At 40.2% G+C, this 20,176-nt stretch overlaps 1 protein-coding gene across 3 annotated transcripts in view; it reads left to right on the top strand.

Moving 5' to 3' along the window:
- LOC140740207 (cAMP-dependent protein kinase catalytic subunit alpha-like) overlaps nucleotides 1-15,473 on the top strand; it is a 204,292-nt gene extending 188,819 nt beyond the window's left edge. For all 3 annotated transcript variants that reach the window (XM_073069249.1, XM_073069248.1, XM_073069250.1), the window contains exons 7-10: nucleotides 3,295-3,390; nucleotides 9,950-10,072; nucleotides 13,602-13,766; nucleotides 14,958-15,473. In XM_073069249.1, coding sequence (XP_072925350.1) covers nucleotides 3,295-3,390; nucleotides 9,950-10,072; nucleotides 13,602-13,766; nucleotides 14,958-15,083 — 510 coding nt within the window. In that variant the 3' untranslated portion in view covers nucleotides 15,084-15,473. The remainder of the gene's footprint in view (nucleotides 1-3,294; nucleotides 3,391-9,949; nucleotides 10,073-13,601; nucleotides 13,767-14,957) is intronic.
- The last annotated feature ends 4,703 nt before the right edge of the window (nucleotides 15,474-20,176 follow it).

The following is a 20,176-nucleotide window of genomic DNA, read 5'->3' as shown; positions in this document are numbered from 1 at the left end:
AATGGCTGGAGTTTTCGCGAAAAACAAGGGAAGTGCAAGACAGGTATATTCCAAATAAGAAGAAATTTTCAAAGGGAAGAAGGACACTATCGTGGCTGACAAGTGAAGTCAGAGCCAAAGTAAAAGCAAAAGAGAGGGCATACAAGGAAGCCAGAGCTAGTGGGAAGATAGAGGATTGGGAGCTTTTAAAAACTTGCAGAAGGAAACTAAGAAGGTCATTCGGAAGGAAATGTTGAATTACGAGAGGAAACTGGCAACTAATATCAAAGAAGATACTAAAAGCTTTTCTTAAGTAGATAAAGGTTAAAAGAAAGTCAAGGGTAGATATAGGATCAAAACAAAATGATGCTAGAGATATTGTAATGAAAGATGTAGAGATTGCAGAGGAACTGAATGCATAATTTGCATCAATCTTTACAGTGGAAGACATCTGCAGTATATCGGACATTGAAGAATGTCAGGGAAGTGAAGTTTGTGCAGTGAAAATTACGACTGAGAAGCTGCTCAGGAAGCTTAATGGTCTGAGGGTGGATAAATCTCCTGGACCTGATGGAATGCACTCTTGGGTTCTGAAGAAAGTAGCTGGAGAGATTGCGGAGGCATTAATGATGATCTTTCAAGAATCAATAGCTTCTGTCATTGTACCGGATGACTGGAAAATTGCAAATGTTACTCCACTATTTAAGAAGGGTGAGAGGCAGCAGAAAGGAAACTATAGACCTGTTAGCCTGACATCAGTGGTTGGGAAGATGTTGGAATCGATTGTTAGGGATGAGATTATGGAGTACTTGGAGGCACATGACAAGATAGGCCAAAGCCAGCATGGCTTCCTGAAAGAAAAATCCTGCCTGACAAACTTACTGCAATTCTTTGAGGAAATTACAAGCAGGGTAGACAAAGGAGATGCAGTAGACATGGTGTACTTGGATTTTCAGAAGACCTTTGACAAGGTGCCACACAATAGGCTGCTTAGCAAGATAAGAGCCCATGGAATTACAGGGAAGTTACTAGCGTGGGTGGAGCATTGGCTGGTCAGCAGAAAACAGACAGAGGGAATAAAGGGATCCTATTCTGGCTGGCTGCCGGTTACCAGTGGAGTTTCACAGGGGTCAGTGTTGGGACTGCTGCTTTTTACAATGTATGTCAATGATTTGGACTATGGGATTAATGGATTTGTGGCTAAATTTGCTGATGATACAAAGATAGGTGGAGGAGCCAGTAGTGTTGAGGAAACAGAGAGCCTGCAGAGAGACTTAGATAGTTTAGGGAATGGGCAAAGAAGTGTCAAATGAAATACAATGTTGGAAAGTGTGGTCATGCACTTTGGTGGAAGAAATAAATGGGCAGACTATTATTTAAATGGGGAGAGAATTCAAAATGCAGAGATGCAAAGGGACTTGGGAATCCTGGTGCAAGATACCCTAAAGGTTAACCTCCAGGTTGAGTCAGTTGTGAAGAAGGCAAATGCAATGTTGGCATTCATTTCTAGAGGTATAGAATATAAGAGCAAGGATGTGATGTTGAGGCTCTACAAGGCACTCATGAGACCGCACTTGGAGTATTGTATGCAGTCTTGGGCTCCTTATTTTAGAAAGGAAATACTGGCATTGGAGAGGGTTCAGAGAAGATTCATGAGAATGATTTCAGGAATGAAAGGGTTACTGTATGAAGAACATCTGGCAGCTCTTGGGCTGTATTCCCTGGAGTTCAGGAGAGTGAGGAGGGATCTGATAGAAACATTCCGACTGTTAAAAGGTCTGAAGAGATATGGCAAAGTTATTTCCCATGGTAAGGGAATCTAGGACAAGAGGGCACCACTTCAGGATTGAAGGACGTCCTTTTAGGATGGAGATGTGGAGAAATTACTTTAGTCAGAAGGTGGTAAATCTGTGGAATTTGTTACCACGAGCAGATGTGGAGGCCAAGTCATTGGGTGTATTTAAGGCAGAGATAGATAGGTTTTTCACTAGCCAGGGCATCAAAGGGTATGGGGTGAAAGCAGAGGAGTGGGGATGAGTGGAAGAATTGGATCGGCCCATGATTTAATGTCAGAGCAGATTCGATGGACTGAATGGCCTACTTCTGCTCCTATATCCTATGGTCTTAACAGCTGAAGGATCTGTTGCTTGGCTGTAGTGTTCTCTGTTCTATAGACTGGATAGAGGGAAGTGATGAGTCTAGGATGAACTGGGTTTTGTTTCCCAGTCTCTACAAGTTCCAACATTAGATTTTACTGCTGTAGTGCTGATGTGGAAGTAAATGTTGCCTAAACCTCATTCCTGCCACCCCATTGAATGTCCATTGCATTGACCTAACAAGCACAACTTGATGGAGCCCCTAGTCCCTCTATTACCCCTCCCCCATCCAGTACCAACCCAAGCCCTCCCCTTCCCACCACCACACAAACACCCTTCAAGACACAATCCATTTCCCCCTTTGCCACCACCACATGAGCACACATGTAAGCCAGTGAAGACTCACTACTCCACTCCCTCTCTCCCATACACCACTGGAGGTTATCAGAATAGCAGTAAATACTTGATCCAAGGCCTTTTAAACTGCACTAGAACTCGACAAACAAAATTGCAGTCCTGTGAAGATTATTTTATATGTGTTGTGAGATAGATAGGTTGTACTTCTCTTTCTTCAAATATTTCTCGAAAGACTGGCACGGACAAACTTCGTCATCTGTATTGGGATGGAAGAAGCAGGATAGGTTTTATTATTCATCAGATTTGTTGATTGCTGATCCAGTAGCATAGCAGCCAGCAAAATGCTATGACAATGCCAGTGAGCAAGGTACTATTTTTTTCAATCTGGCAAAGAATGTTTAATCTGACATGTTAATGCTGCTTGTAATGAGTCTGTACGTTTTCCCAGTGACTGGGTTTCCTCCAGGTGTTCTGGTTTTCTCCCACATTCTAAAAAAAGTGCAGCTTCATGAGTTAGTGGATGTAGTTGAGTCTGTTGGACTGGAAGGGCCTGTTTCTGTGCTGTATCTCTAAATAGTAAAGGAATGGAGAAGCAAGTGGGATTTTAATGTGAAATGAATAAGGTAGCAAATTGGAACATGGGAATGTAAATATAAAGTGAGACTTAGGCCAATAGAGTTCTATAGCCAGACAGCACAAACTTTATGGTAATCCCACTAAAAACAAGATCAGATCCAAACAGGCGGATTTTTTTTTAATGGATCAAATATTTGATATCTATAAACAAGGAGTGAAGGGAGATGCATGCAACTGCTCCAAAGTATTTTGTCCGAACAAATCTTAGAATCTGTTTTGTCTGTAGGTGACGGATTTTGGCTTTGCTAAGAGGGTAAAGGGCAGAACTTGGACACTGTGTGGAACTCCTGAATATCTAGCTCCTGAGATCATCCTTAGCAAGGTAAGGAGCAGCTAATATTTCCCTTCAAATTGCGACATTATCTAAGTCCTTCCAGTTCACCATAAAATTTTCCCTAAATTACTCTGCAAAGTTTGCTGTTTCTGATATTTTTATTTCTCAGAAATTCAGTGCTATTAATACAGCATTACAGTGACAATTGATAATTTTCAATTTTTTCTTGGAAATGTGCAAAGTCAATACTGTGATGGCTTTACGCATATAGTGACCAATTCATGAGTACCTATTTACTTTATAATTGCAATACAGCATACAAATCTAGGATATCACTTCTTTTGCTGTAAGCAAACATACACACAGACATACAGCAGAATCATTTACTTCACTAGCATAATCTTAGAATATTTTTATAACATTATATGTCAAAGTAAATTTATTGTCAATGTAAATTTATGTCACCATATGCAAACATTAGATCCATTTTCTTGTGGGCATTCACAGTAATAAATACAAGAAACACAATAGAATCCGTGAAAGACCAGACCCATCAGAATGGACAAACAATGTGCATGGGACAACAAACTACAAGTACAAAAGAGAGAGAAATAACAATTAATTCATTAATTAATTGTTAAGCAATAAATATTGACAACATGAGATGAAGAGTCCTTAGATGTGAGTTTATTTTGTGGGAACAGTTCAGTGAACTTGAGTGAAGTTATCCCCTCTGGTTCAAGAGCCTGATGGTTGAGTGGTAATAACTGTTCCTGGACCTGGTAGTGTGGATCCTGAGGCTCCTGTACTTTTTTCTTGATGGCAGCAGCGACAAGAGAGCATGGCCTTTGTGGTGGGATCATTGATGATAGATCCTGCAACAGTGCTCTATGTAAATGTACTCAATGGCAGGGAGGGCTTTATCCATGATGAACTGGGCCGTATCCACTACTTTTTGTAGGATTTTCCACTCAAGGGTGTTGGTGTTTCCCTACCAAGCCATGATGCAACCAGCCAATCCATCACACATCTATAGATGTTTGTTAAAGTTTTAGATGTCCTGCTTCCAGTGGTACCGCTAACAAGGTACTCGTGTGAGGAGCTCTGGTGGAAATCATCAAATATTCCTGTTGTAGACTGCTGCAGCTGAAATCCACAGCTACAGCCATGGACGATACAGTAAGCAACATCGTTTTTAGATACTTAAAAAATCTATCACTACTCAAAGTCGACAAATCTCGGATGACTGTCTCCTTTAAGACATCAGAAGAGAGGATGCTACACCTGATTAAAACTTTGTTTCAAGAGAAGAGGGTTCCAACTTCCACTGCCGACTGTTCTGCTGGCAAAGAACTCAGAGCAAAATTGCTGTACCAGAGGGACATCATGGACTGCTGTGTTTTTTGTTTCACAGAGGCTTAGCTATCCCCTGCCATTCCGAATGCAGTCATACTGCTCGTTGGCTTCACAATTCAACTGTCTTTCAAAGGCAGAGGAGGTGGAGTATGCTTTACGATTAACTCCTTGTGGTGCACAAACGTGGTGGTTCTGTCCCAGTCCTGTTCACCCGACCTGGAACATCTAGTGATTAAGTTGCATCCATTTTATCTGCCACGGGAGCTTTAAGCCATCATTTTGGTAACAGTGTACATTCCACCTCAGGCCCTTGTCAAACAGGCTCTAGACCAGTGATTCCCAACGGGGTTGGATATGTGTCCTAAGGGGGTGTTAGAGGAAGTAGAAGTCATTGGAGGGCATTCAAGATTCTTGAGCGGGGCGGTGCGATAAGCAGCACCCTAACTTGAGGCACAAGACCTGACTGACCATTAGTAGAGCAAGCACTGACAAAAAAAGATGAGGCACTGGAACACAGGAAGAACCATAGCTTTGCAGGTGGTGAGATAGAGCCAGTGAACCTGCTAACTTTGAGGTGTTCAAAGTGACCTCAGGTTCATATGTGCAGTCACAAATCATCTTTGAGAATTATGAGACCTGCGTCAATTGGTCAATCACGCTAAATGGAATAATATAAAGATAGCTTGCCGAACACCAGCTCTATCCCAATTAACGTTCAGATTCCAATCTGAATCATTCTTCATCTTCGCCTCACCATCTCTTTGAGTTTCACTACCATCGTTCCATCCATGTCAACTTGCTACCGCCATCAACATCAAATAGGCATTCCCAGTTTGAGTTTTTATTTCTTATTTTAATTTAGCCCCGTTAATAATGGATAAATACATACAGCATGATCTCTGTGAGTCTGAAGGTGGTGAAGCCTTGAATTCTAGCCCTGCTGAGAAATAGGAACTACAGAAAATGCATCAATACAATGTTATTTACCTGAAGTATGGTTTTATTCCATTCCTGTCCGATCAGTGACGCCCCACGTGTCTTACTTGAAATACAGTACTGTCTAATGAAGTCACAAAACCATCAAGATCGCAAGAGAATTCTGTAAAGGACACACTGAAAAGGCTACTTATGATATTATTCAGTTCCAAAAGATGAAAGAAGCATTTGAAAAGTGTTGCACACTCAAGTCCATAAGCCATAAAATGTAGGAGCAGAATTAAGCCATTTGGCCCGTTGAGTATGCTCTGCCATTTCATCATGTTTGATCCAATTTTTCTCTCAGCCCCAATCTCCTGCCTTCTCCCAGTATCCCCTCATGCCCTGACCAATCAATAATCTATCAATCTCTGTATTCCTTTGCCTTAAGTATACATAAAGACTGAGCCTCCACAGCTGCCTGTGGCAAAGAATTTCACAGATTCATCACTCTCTGGCAAAAGAAACTCCTCCTCATCTCCATTCTAAAAGGAAGCCCCTGTATTCTGAGGCATTGTCTTCTGGTCTTAGACTCTCCCACCAGAGGAAACATCTTTTCCACATCCACTCTATCAAGGTCTTTCACCATTCGATTGGTTTCAATGAGGTAATCCCTCATTCTTCTGAATTCCAGTGAATACAGGCCCAGAGGCATCAAAATGCTCTTCATATGACGAGCCATTTAATCCTGAAATCATTTTTATGAACCTCCTTTGGAACCCTCTCCAGTTTTTCATCTGGCACCTTCCACCCTCCCCCCACCTTCTTTATAGGGCCCCTGCCTCCTCCTCCTTCAGTCCTAAAAAAGGGCCTCGGCCCAAAACGTTGACTGCTCATTTCAACAGATGCTGCCTGACCTGCTGAGTTCATCCACCTTTTGTACGTGTTGATTTGACCACAGCATCTGCAGTGTACTTTGTGTGTCCAGTTTCAACATGTCCTTTCTAAGATAAGAGGCCCAAACCTACCCATAATACTCCAAGTGAGTCCTCACCAGTGCTTTATAAAGCTTCAACATTACATCCTTGCTTTTATATTCTAGTCCATTTGAAATGAATGCTAACATTGCATTTGCCTTCCTCACCACAGTCTCGACCTGCAAACTAACCTTTGGGGATTCCTGCACAAGGACTCCCATGTCCTTTAGCGCCTCAGTTTTTTGTATTTTCTCTCCATTTAGAAAATAGTCAACCCTTTCATTTTTCCTACCAAAGTGCATGACAATGCACTTCCCAACACTGTATTCCATCTGCCATTTCTTTGCCCATTCTCCTAATCTGTAGAAGTCCTTCTCTACTTCCTCAAAACTACCTGCCCATCTACCTATCTTCATATCGTCTGTAAGCTTTGCAACAAAGCCATCATTCCATCATCCAAATCATTGACATATAACGTAAAAAGAATAGGTCCCACCACAGACCCCAGTGGAACACCACTAGTCACCCGCAGCCAGTCAGAAAAGGCTCCCTTTATTCCCACTCTTGGCTTCCTGCCAATCAGCCACTGCTTTATCCATGCTAGAATCTTTACCGTAATTCCATGGGCTCGCAGCTTGTTAAGGAGCCTCATATGTCGCACCTTGTCAAAGGCCTTCTGAAAATCTAAGTACATAACATCATCTGATTCTCCTTTATCTATCCTGCTTTTACTTCTTCAGGTAATTCCAACTGATTTGTCAGGCAAGATTTTCCCTTGAGCAAATCATGCTGACTTTGACCTGTTTGATCATGCACCTTCAAGTACCCTGAGACCTCATCCTTAATAATTGACTCCAACATCTTCCCAGTCACTGAGGCCAGATTAACTGGCCTATAGTTTCCTTCCTTCTGCCTCTCTCACTTCTTGAAGAATAGAATGACATTTGTAATTTTCCAGTCTTCTGGAAGCAATACAGAATTTATTGATTCTTGAAAGATCGTTACTAATGCCTCCATAATCTCTTCAGTCACCTCTTACAGAACTCTGGGGTGTACACCATCTGGTCCAGGTGACTTAACTACCTTCAGGTCTTTCAGTTTCCCAAGAACCTTCTCTCTAGTTAGGGTAACTACACACACTTCATGCCCCCTGACACCTGGAACTTCCACCATCCTGCTAGTGTCTTCCACAGTGAAAACTGATGCAAAATACTTTTCCAATTCATCTGCTATTTTGTGATCCCCCATTACTACCTCTCCAGCATCGTGTTCCAGTGTTGTGATTGCCACTCTTGCCTCTCTTTTACACTTTATGTATCTGAAGAAACTTTTAGTATCCTCTTTAATATTATTGGCTAACTTACTTTCACATTCCATCCTTTTCTTCTTAATGACATTTTGCCAAGTCATTTGTCAAGAAAGCTAAAAATTACCTTGATAGTGATCTCATTGCTTCTTATAACATTTCCAAAATGATAGCAAAGTGTGGAAAATCTCATACAATTGGTGAAAGATTAATAGTGCCTGCTGTATCAGAAGTGCTCACCACTGTTCTCAAAATGGATACCAGTCTTCTAAAATTAATTCCTCTGAGTAATAACTCTGTAGCTCATCGTGTTGACAAAATGATTGAAGACATTGAGTATCAACTATGCACAGAGATGAGTCAACTGTGTGAGATAATGAAATGTTGATAATGACATATGTACAGTTAATCAATGACGGAAAAGTTTATGAAAAGATTCTCTTTTGTAAAATGTTAAAAGCAAATATCAACAGAGAATCAATCTGCAACAAGCTCAAGATGTATATAGAGGATGAAAGTATTCCAATTAGGAACATGATTTCTTGTGCAACAGATGGAGCATCATATATCACAGGTCGCCATGCTGGTTTAGTGGCATTTATGAAAAAAGAAATTCCAAGTCTGTTTGCAATTTATTGTGTAATTCATCGTCAATATCTCACAGTTGAAAATCTCAGCCTGCAACTCTTTTCAAACATGACTCTGCTAATATCTGCTATCAACAAAGTTAAATCTCATCCATTAGATAGCAGAATATTTCACCAGTTATGTAAGATAACGATGAAGAGTTTGAATGCTTGCTTCTTCATACTGAAGTGCATTGGTTATCAAAAGACTGCTGTTTAAAACGTTTCTTTGATCTTTTTGACACTGGTTGAATTTTTGCTCAAGTCAACAAGAGCTTGGGAAATAAGATTGAACTTCTACATGGAGATGTGGCATTCCTAACTAATCTGTATGTCAAAATGAACATTCTAAATATGAAACTGCAGGGTGAGAATTTCAATTTAATCCAGGCAAAAAGTGCAGAGTCCACTTTTATCAGAAAATTGTTACTATATAAGCAAAACATTGGGAGAAGAATATGGAAGGTATGGCACTCTCTTTCACAGATGGTGATTTGCAAGAGTACTGCTTATAACTGCAGTTACTGAAGAAAGATTTTCAGAATTGATTCAAGGATTTGAATGATCTAGAAATTTCAAACTGGGTAACTAACCCATTTCTTTGCAATGTGGAAGAATAGGAAGAGAGCTTACAAGAAGAAATTATTGAATTTCAGAATGATGAAGAAGCAAAAGTGTCAGCTTTTGTGGTATGTGACTTCACTGTCATATGAAGTTTCCTGGTCTTTGGAGAAGAGCCAAACTGCTCTTCACTGCATTTCCATGCTCCTACCTTGTTGAAAGAGGCTTCAGTGCAGTGAACCATATGCTCACAAAAAACAGAAACCACTTGGACATAGTTACACATGGGTACTTAAGGCTTTTGCTGTCACAACTTGAACCAGGTATTTCAACTCTTGCTAAAAACCATCAAGTTCAAGGATCACATTGATATTGAAGCTGCTGTATAGCACACAAGTGCTGTGTAAACTAAGTTTCAAGACAAAAATTTAAAGCAGAATCGTTTTTCTCATGTTAGCATATGGTAGACGTGTTTTTACACTATGGGGATGCCGGAAAATATATTGCACCTAAGAGGGGTGTTGGCAAGTATGAAAGTACTTGAGGCTAAAAAAGGTTGGGAAACATTACTCTAGACAAACTGAACAATGTATTTAACTAGCATGAAACAGCACATCCTGATTCCTTCCCCATCATTTTGGGGTATTTTAACCAGGCCAGCTTGAAAAACTCTCTAAGTAATTATCACCAACATATCACTTGTAGGACCAGAGGAGTCAAAACACTAGACCATTGTTATAATGCCATCAGAATTATTTACCATGCCATCCTGTGTCCACACTTTGGAAAGTCCCTTCCAAGTCAATTGTAGAACCCAACTATAGCTCAGGTTATGAGAATTCATTCATGTATTCTTTTTTTTTCAGGGTTATAACAAAGCTGTGGATTGGTGGGCGCTTGGGGTCCTAATCTATGAAATGTCTGCTGGGTATCCCCCATTTTTTGCAGACCAGCCCATTCAGATTTATGAGAAAATAGTTGCTGGGAAGGTAAGCAGCTTGTTCAAGGACAAGTGATAGTGTTCCTGTGGAATGAAAATAAGGAGTCTGGAATTTATACAGGACTCATCAGTACATGTACACAGTTTGACACCGTAAACATCCCTACAATGAATTACTGTGAAATATTTATTATATATAAGCACAGGTGGTGTCTGATTTATGCAAACTACCATTACACAGAGAGAACTAGTTGTCAAGTTTTCTGTTTGCAGTGTTGTTAAGATAGGGTTGGGTGGTACTTTGGCAGAAGTCCCAATGCAAAACCACTGGAACTACTTATTATATTCCTTTCAGGTGCAATGCAATTGTTCTTTAAAATTGCAGTAGAGTATTTGGCTAAATTAGAATTAGGTTTATCACTTCTTATATGATCAGAAAAATGTTGTTTTGTTACAGAATTATAGACTTAATATAAATTCCAAAAGAAATAAATAGTACAATAAAAAAGAACTAATAGGCTGTGTTCATGAACTGTTCAGAAACCTGATAGCAGAGAGGAAGAAGCTGTTTCTGAATCATTGATCAAGTTTATTTCTCTCATATTTTCTCTCAACATAGAAGGTATTTCAGTCCATTAGTCTGCTAGCTCTTTTGTTTTTCCAATGACATTGCTGAACCACCAGTGCTATCTCCAGCTTTACAGGTGAGAAATAGTAGATGTTGGAAATTCAAAATAAAAACAGAGAATACTTGAAACTCCCAGCAGGTCACTCAGCATCCGTGAAGATAGAAACAGAGTTAACTTGACAGATTGAACTTACTTTGGCAGACTGGAATAAAGAGAAAGCCAATTTAAAGTTGCAGAGAAGGTGGGCATGTAGTGGTGGTAGATAACACAAAGGGATAATGCAGCACACAAACTAGCCCTTTGACTGTCATGTCCGTGCTGACCACAGGGCTAAATTGTAGAGGTGATCTGGCCTGTGGGTTAATGGGGGCAGTTAGAAAGAGAAAAAGTAAGGGAATAAAGACTGTGAAGTAAGAGCAATTAGAAAATGCAGAAAATGGAATGGAGATAGGTGTAAAATGCAGGGATGTTTCTAATAAGTCAGAAAGAGAAAAACTGACCCAGTGTTAATGATGGGCAATAACAGCAGAAATGGCTAGGTCCCATGCAGACAGTGAATATGAGTAGTCTGAAGTTGAAGGCTTCATTATTGGGTCTATGAGGCTGCACTGTGCCTGGATGGAATATGACATGCTGACTCAAGCTTGTGTTAGGCATCACTAACACTAATAATGGAGGAGTTCATTGACAGATAGGTCAAAGAGAAAGCTGGATGGAGAATTACAGCGGCAAGCAACAGGGACTCAGTCACTCCAATAGACATTTTCCACATAGGTTAGAACAGGGTGGAAATTAGCAGCAAAGGCAATGAAATCATGAAGCTCCATATGAGCATAGAAAGCAACGTTAGTATAGTTAATAATATATTGGAAAGAGACCTGAGGAAAGAAGAATAGACTATTCCGTATAGTTCAACAAAGCTTCAGGCAGACTTGAGCCTGTGGGAGTTCTCATTCCTTAAGTAGGCAACCACTGTATAGTAGGGTCTTTTTCTGAGGAAAAACCAGAGGCCTCTTAGACCATCCACGTGGAGATGGAGGTGTGGAGGGATTGTCCCTTCATGGTAAAGATGAGCTGATGGGACCATCAGATTGGAAACTATTTAAATGGCTGAGAGAATCAGAGCTGTCACCTGGGTGAGAAGTCAGTGGACCAGAGAGAAAAGATTAGATGCCTCCCATTTATTTCTCTGAAATCTTCTCTGTCAATCACTTCACAAGGGACAATTGCTGCACGCCATTGGCACGAAAGAGGAATTTGGGGAAAAGCTACATGGTCACAGAGAAAACGTGTAAACTCCACACACAGTGCCGGAGGTCAGGATTGACCCTGGGTCTCTGGAGCTGTAAGGCAGCAACTCAGTCAGCTGACCACTGTGCTGCCCCATGCGAGACTTGACACTGTGCACTGAAGAATGATACTATGAGCTACGTCACACTGTTTCTGATAGGGCATAGTTGGAGTCTCTGATAACAACAGTCTGGCCCTAATTACAGACTATGTGCAGAGAAGGAAGTTGGTGATATTACATTTTCAGTTTCACAGTAAAGGTTGTTTCTGAGCACTGGGTACCATTGGCAGGGCCAGCATTCATTGCACATTCCTAACTGGCCCTGCACTGAGTGCCATTCAAAGGCACTTAAAAGTCAAGTACATTGAATGCGGTAAGAGCATGGTCATAGCTGATCTGTGCTAACCTCACAAGCTTTAATTCCCTTAATATCTCATAAAATAATTATCTATTTTGTCAATATACCCAGCAACTGAGCCTGTTGAGTGGGGAATTCCTTTACCTCAGGATAAAGAAATGTTTCCTCATCTTTCCTGAATGACATCCCTTACTTTTAGATGGTGTCGTGGAGATAGACACCTAGCCAATTAACTTTCAACTCTGTATCTACCAGTCAAACTTGAGGATTTTGTTCCATGATAACACCTCTCATTTTCCTAAACTTGGCAAGTCCGGGCCCAGTCTGCTTAATCTGTCCATGTACGACAAACCTGCCATCCAAGGAAGCAATCTGGTGAGTTTTCACATTACTGCTTCCATCATACTGTGTTGTTGTCCAGGATCTAGAAACATAGAACACTATGAGCAGTACTAGGCCATTCAGCGATTCAAGGACTCTCCTCCTTCAGTATGATGGTGGTTGATCATTTTGATTCAGCCCTCTGTTCCTGCTCTCTCCATTATCCCTTAATCTCCAGCTCCTTGAAAAATATTTAACTCCTTGAAAATATTTAATGATTTGGCTTCAGCTACTTTCTGTGACAGAGAATTCCACAGGTTCACCATTCTCCAGGAGAGCCTTCTCCACATTTTGACCTTAAGTAATTGCCCCTCTTCCTTGGTGTGTGTCCTGTGCCCCTTGTCTCCCCAACATCAGAAATTTTCTTCCTCCATCTAATCTGTCTTGTCTTTTTGAATTTTGTAGGTTTCAATGACCCAATCTCTCTTCATCTCAGTCCTGCCAAATTTGCTCTGTAGTGAATGCATCCTTCTTCCAAAAAAAGAGACCCAACACCATACACAGCACTCAAGGAATGGTCTCACAAAGTGCAACAAACGTCCCTGTCCCTCTACTCAAATCTTTTCACTATGAATCCCATTTGCCTTAATTTATTTGAGAATTTACGTTTCAGTGAGGGACACTCATCATCTGAATGACTAATTGAACTGTAATGAACCGCCTGAAAAAAAAATGGTGGAAGCAAATTTAGTAGCTTTCAAAAGGAAATTGGATAGGTATTTATGAGGGGAAATTTTCAATGTTCTATGGAAAGAGTAGGTGAGTGACACTAACTGGCCCCTCTCAAAGAATTAACATAACGGTAACTTCCATTAAATTTGTTACCCATTTAATTTGTGAATGAGAAAGTGCTAAATGAGAAGTTTCATTGCTTCTCCTTTCAGTGGAGCCTCTATACCAAAACTAGTTTTCTCCTCAGGTGCGGTTTCCATCACATTTCAGTGTGGACTTAAAGGATCTGCTCCGGAACCTGCTGCAGGTGGACCTGACCAAACGGTTTGGTAATCTCCGAAATGGTGTCAACGACATAAAAAACCACAAGTGGTTCAGCAACACAGACTGGATCTCTATCTACAGAAGAACGGTACTGTAACTCTAACCAGTCAAGATCTATTTCACCAGATAATGCGATGTCCAGCAACAGTACCTTATGCTGCCATTTACTACATACAGGGTGGTTGGTGTAAGTCAGTGGAAAATACAGACTTCCCTCACTTCCTTTGTAAGTTCAGATTCATTCAGAGAGACACACACAAGCACACTCAGGCTTGGACAGACAGACACTGACCATATGCACCCAAACACAAACACACACGCACATTTATTCTTTGCACTTTTTTTTCTTTTTTTTCTCTGCATGTTGGGTGTTTGACGGTCTTCTTTTGTTTTAATGGCTTCTATTGGGTTTCTTTGTTTTGTCGCTGCCTGTAAGAAGGCAAATCTGAAGTTGTTTAAAGTATATATACTTTGATAATAAATGTGCTTTGACTTTCACATGCACACTGATGGGCACATGTGCACTCACATAGATGGGCACTTGCACATATACACATGGATAGGTATTGCTAGTGCATTTTGTTCCGCTTCTATATAACTTTGTTACTTTCTGTGCTTTCCACCTTCTTTCTCTGTATTTATGCAGATCACCTGCAATATTATCTTCTAGTTTGGTATCTTATTCATCTACTTCCACATTTAAGAGTTTCCAAGACAATTAGGGACTTTTTTTTGGAAGAGAATCTGAACACTCTCCCACGTATACGAGCTCAATTACCAAGTTCAAGTTGCACCGTCCATTCACTTCCCCAAAATAGTACGTTTCTTTCAATGTAGAATCCAGTCTCACTGTCGGAGTTTCCCACTGCCGTGTTGAGTTTCACACTGAATTTAGTATTCAGGCATCCAAAATAGACATACGAATAGGAAATAAATGTCCTTCAGTATTACCAAGGGGCAAAAAGTAACACCTGCATCCCCAGAGCATTAATGGTAAAATTAGTGAAGATTGTGTGCCATAGCATGTCTTTGGGTTGTGAGGTTCAAATCATGGCTTAAATGTTGATCCTGTTGTATTTGTCAGAATGTTGGAGCTGATTGTGTGTGGCATGTCAGGGGGCTGATTCATACTCATTAATTATCTAGGGCATTCAATGAGAGGCAGTTGCTGTGCAATGCCTGGGTGCACTGTTATATATCTGAGGATTTCAGTAGATAGGTTTCTATATTTGTGGGGAAGTGTACTGAGTTTCAGTTAATCAGTTTCTGCTTTCTTCAGGAGGAACCTCCCTTTAAGCCCAAGATGAAAGGCCCGGGAGACACCAGCAACTTTGATGAATACGACGAGGAGTCACTCCGTATATCTTTCACAGAGAAATATTCTAAAGAGTTTGCTGAGTTCTAGTGTATGAAATGAGATGAAATAATGAAGTGACTGGGAAATTAATACTCAGCTGGGACGGAAAAGGAAGCACTGTTTGGATGGGAGCCCAACACTTGTATTTACTGAAAGCGTTTTATGTTAAGTTTGTTCATTCCACCAGGTGGAGTACTATCTTGCCATGACTTGGAAGGGCCTAGCCCTCTTTCCCATTTACAGACTCCTCCTGCAAACCCTGAGGTTCTTCAGATAGTCACTACTACCAATGACAACTAAACTGCTCTCTTTTTTTTTGCCAACCTTCGATAACCATTTATATCTGAATGTGTCTGTATGTTATATACTGTAAGTTCTGTGTTTTAAAAGATATTTTACCTATACATTATTAAAGCCCTTTAATTTTTTTTTCTAAAATGTATCTTGAGTGAAGGGAATGCTTTTCCATTTCTGACCTGTCATATCTGAACTGGGAACTTGAACTTCCTACAAACTTGATCAACGTATTTGGACTTTGAAGCTGATAAAACATGGAAGTATTAGTCTCTGAGATTGATTTTCTCCACACATTCACTCAAGCATAGCAAAGTAAAGGAGTCTGCATTTAATACTTTTGGATTCTGGATTCAAAATTGGTCAGAAATTGCGGTAATATAGTATTTTTGCATCGCGCAAACTTAATGTAGAATTCATATTTATTTAGCAGTGTGGTTAAAGTACTTCTTTGGATTAGTACAGATTCTCTGCATAGTAGATAATTTCATGGTGATGTTTCATAGAGCCGCATTGTCTTCTGCATGCTTGTTGATTTTCATTCAACCAATATCACTGAACAAATTATCTGATCATCATCACCTTGCTGATTATGAGCCCTTGGGTGTAGAGAATAGGCAGCCAACTTTAAACACTTCATCAGTAACCACACTTATAAAAGAACTGCATTATCTGTAAAGCATTCGAAACTACTTGGAATGCTATATAAATACAAATTATTTCTTTATAAGGGAATACAGCTCTTACTAAGGGGCATGCATCAACAAAGAACGCAATGCCCAAAGCAATGATTTGGCCCAATCCATGCCTTTCCATTCTGATTATTTTCATCTTCCTCCAACATCTGTGGGCCCAAGCATTAGATATGCTTCAAAAAGAAATTGGCTCCATTTCCTCCCCACATAAATCTCACTTTCAAAGCTGTGCTGTTTTCCCTGCTGAAGAAGCAAAGGTGTAAATAAGTAGGAAGATCTGAAAGTGCAATCTCTCAGGAACATCCGGAAATAATAAATCTCTGCACTGAAAACTCAGTATTGAAATTCAAATTCTGACTCTCCATGATGGTTGTAAGCAAGGGAAAAAGGGCCAGCGGATCCTTTAAATTGTCAAACATCCTGATGGCTCTCTGCAATGTGCTGTTTCTCCACCCTCATTCCAAAGAATTCCTTCTTCACACTTATACTGAAAATTATGCTGCTCAGAGTGACAGTAATTCCTTAGCAGAGAGAGGACATGGTTAAAAGTTGCATTTTACGCATTGTTAGCTTCTCATGTGCCTTGTGCCTTTAGAACCACAAGTACTTCATCCTGCTGAAAAAAAACCTGGAGATGCTGCAAACACTCAGCATATTTAGAATATTTCTGAGGAAAGGGAAACAGTTAACACCTCGAGTCTGACACTCTTTATCTGCTGGCCTTGCATCAGTTAGTTTTCCATCAGTGAATTTTCGGTTTCTGCTTTATTGTGACAGCAAGATTTCTAGTTGAGTGAATTGACCTTTCAACGTGTTGATTTCCCGCTACTCTCCATTTTTCTCCCACACTCTGAAGACATGCTGATAGGTTAATTGGCTGCTATAAATGATCCCTTAATGAAAGTTAATGGCAAAGGAATAAAAGCAGAGTTAATGGGCATGTTTGAAGAAAGGTAAGTGGTAGAGTACTGGGGGATGAGTCTGGTGGGGTGCCTCTGGGAACAGCCATGGCTTTCTCCTGTGTTGTTAGTCATACAACTGAAGCTTGATCATATTTGTTTGCACTGCCTTCCTTCACAGTATCATTTATAAATATGTTTGAAGACCTTAACAAATATTTATACAACTATTGAATCTTAAGGAATATTCATTAAAAGTCAAAACTTTCAGATGCTGGAAATCCAAAATAAATTTTGGAGCTACTCAGCAGATTAGGCAGCACCTTTGAAGAGAGAACCAAAGTAAATGTTTCAAGTTAATGACCTTTCCATCAGACATCAAGGAATGTTTGGTTGGCAACAGATCTCAAAAATCCAGAATGTGATGACCACAGAAGGAAGTTATCATCCATGAGAGAAAAGGGAATAGACTGGTGAGGGAGTTATCTTTTGTACAATGAAGAGACTTCAAAGCTGCCAAGGGCTAAAATGATTTTCCCAGCATGCTGATGATACAGCCTCAAAAGAAAACCTCATTCCAAATCGAAGGCTTTAGAATAAGCCTTGGACCAATTGATCCAGAACCAGATAATGGCTGGCATTCACAAGCATGTTAAGAGTTATGCAACAGTGAGACTAAGTTTTCACCCCTTGAGAATTTATAGTCAGAACAGGAAATAGCACCCAAGGAAGGACGCCTGCTATAAATAGTGATGTTACTCAAATGTGTGAGAGAAAAGAGATGATAAAACAGGACTGATTTTCTGAGTTAAGAGGTGTCATCTTTCTACATCACATTCATGTAACAATTGAGAAAATCCATCTCAATTGGTGTTACAAATCTGAAGCCTGAGGGACAAGTAGGGAAGTTAGACAAACCATAAGGAAAAATGAATAATTCCAGTCCAAATATTTTAAACAACAGAAGAACTAAGTAGGAAGGAATGAAAGGGCCAGTTATTATGTAACCTTCCCACCTTGAACCCAAGCCGAAACTGCTAGCAGAATGGATCAGGGAGGATTAGTTTCTGTGCATTTGGATTTTGAGAAGGCCTTCAATAAGTTGCCACATGAGAGACTATTAAGCAATTAGAACACACAATATTGGAAAAAAGTTTACAACTCTATGGTCCCACCAACCATCCCAATTATAGCACATCCATGCATTTGTAGGCATTGCAACACTTGTCTTCCCACCATCCAGAGATGATGTCTTTCCCAGTGAAGCGTGGTTCATTTGTATTTCTAATTCAGAGTACAATGTAGTTTTCTTTACACTGCAAAAAAAAAAGTGCAGATTATTTTGTGTTCTGCAGGGGTAACCCTGAGCTTCCCATTGCTGTCATTTTAATTTCCCATCTCACTTCCCCTCTGACCTGTTGGTCTGTGGCCTTCTACATTGTTGCATTAGGGGTCAATGCAAGCTTGAGGAATGGCATCTTATCTTCCATCTGGGCATATTGATGATTGGCTGACATAGAGTTAACATAACTAGGTCATGCTGGGATAAAGGGCTGTGGCCATTCATGACAGAACAGGCTATGCAGATTGGACCTATGCTCTGGAGTTTAGAAAAATGACAGGTGATCTCATTGAACCATTCCAAATTCTTACTGGACTAGACAGGGTGGAACCAATTCAATAACTAATGTCACTGGAGATCTTTTTGTCCCAGCCATGCTCTGCAAATTGATGCTCTTTCAGAAAATGCTGTCTGCAGAAAAAAAAATCTCAATGCTTTACCTTCTGTGGTCTGGTAATATGGTGATATTTGCTAGTTATGTCTGTTGCATTGTTACCTTCATATCATCGGGAAAATACTCCTGAAGCTCCAACATCTGATTGAAACAAAATTATTTTCAAATGGCATGGTTATTCATTGGAACTTAATGTCCAAATGATGATACAGTTCAGAAAGATGGAGGTGCACAACTTAAAGCACAAGAGCAGATTGTCTAGTTCTTGTCTCATTACTGTTTGTAGGACTTTCTGAGGAATTCTGTACTTCCTACAATATAATCTAAATCCAACTCTTTCTGTGATGGGAAATTCTGAGTTTTCATAATCAGGCTGTCATTTTGCATGGAAAAATACTTGGGACTCAAGTTACACTGAGTTTTGTCACTAAACTTGATTTCCAAATAAACCACCCTTCCAAGAAAAGCACAGTGTAATGCCTGGGTCATGGAGAAAAAACTCTTGTTGAAAGGAGAACTCACTTTCTTTTTGTTCCCATTATAAGCGCAGATAGTCTCTTGTTTTAATGACCCTTGCTTACGTGGACAGATGACTGGTTTAAAACCAGAAAGCCAGCTGGGCTGGCTGTACCTTGATCTCAGATCAATATACGGTATACTTTATCTGAATCAGAAGTTCCTGGAAGGAGGTTTGCTTGATTAAACTCGCTGTTTTGTGCATCACACGAGTGTTGGAAGGTACTGACTGTTGGATGGATCACCACACGCTCTATGCCCTGGGCCATATCGTTCCTATTCCTCAATTCATTTATCTCTTGTGACTTAATTTTTAAAAATGCAGAGCCTTGTTATTTTGTGGTTATTTCCTGCCAGTTACAGAAGAGAGGTACAGATGTGTAATTGGGCTGAAATATGGATCAGGATTTAAAGCAACTGCAGCTGCTAGTACCTGTCCTTTATATGTAGTACATTGCCAGCCAGAGAAAAAGGCTAAAAAATAATGTGGACTTTAGCTTGACCCAGATTGTTATTTGTTTAATATATTGCTTTATGGAGTAAAAGGTGTTGAATCTCACTGCAGCTTTTCATGTGGGTTTCTTATTGTTAGCCAAGCAGAACAGAGCCAGTTGAGAGATTTTCACCTTTCCTAAAGAAGAACAATGAATCCTGCTTCACAATATTGGCACCTGAAAGTATGAGATGAATCAGAATCAGGTATAATATCACCAGCAAATCTCTGTCTCAGAGGCTGATGTCAGGCTGTCTTTCAGGAGGGTGAACCCTTGCAAGGCGGCAGGGCCTGATGGTGTACCTGGTAAAGTTCTGAAACTTGTGGCAACCAACTGGCAAGAGTATTCAAAGACATTTTCAATCTCTCACTGCTATGGTCGGAAATTCCCACCTGCTCCAAAAGGGAAACAATTAAGCCAATGCCCAAAAAGAGCATTGTAAATTGCCTTAATGACTATTGTCCAGTGGCACTGACATCTACAGTGATGAAGTGCTTTGAGAGGCTG

Source organism: Hemitrygon akajei, chromosome 16 (genome assembly GCF_048418815.1).
Source record: "Hemitrygon akajei chromosome 16, sHemAka1.3, whole genome shotgun sequence".
Taxonomy (NCBI): domain Eukaryota; kingdom Metazoa; phylum Chordata; class Chondrichthyes; order Myliobatiformes; family Dasyatidae; genus Hemitrygon; species Hemitrygon akajei.
Note: the sequence above shows the minus strand (reverse complement) of the source record. Positions and strands in the feature narration are given on the sequence as shown.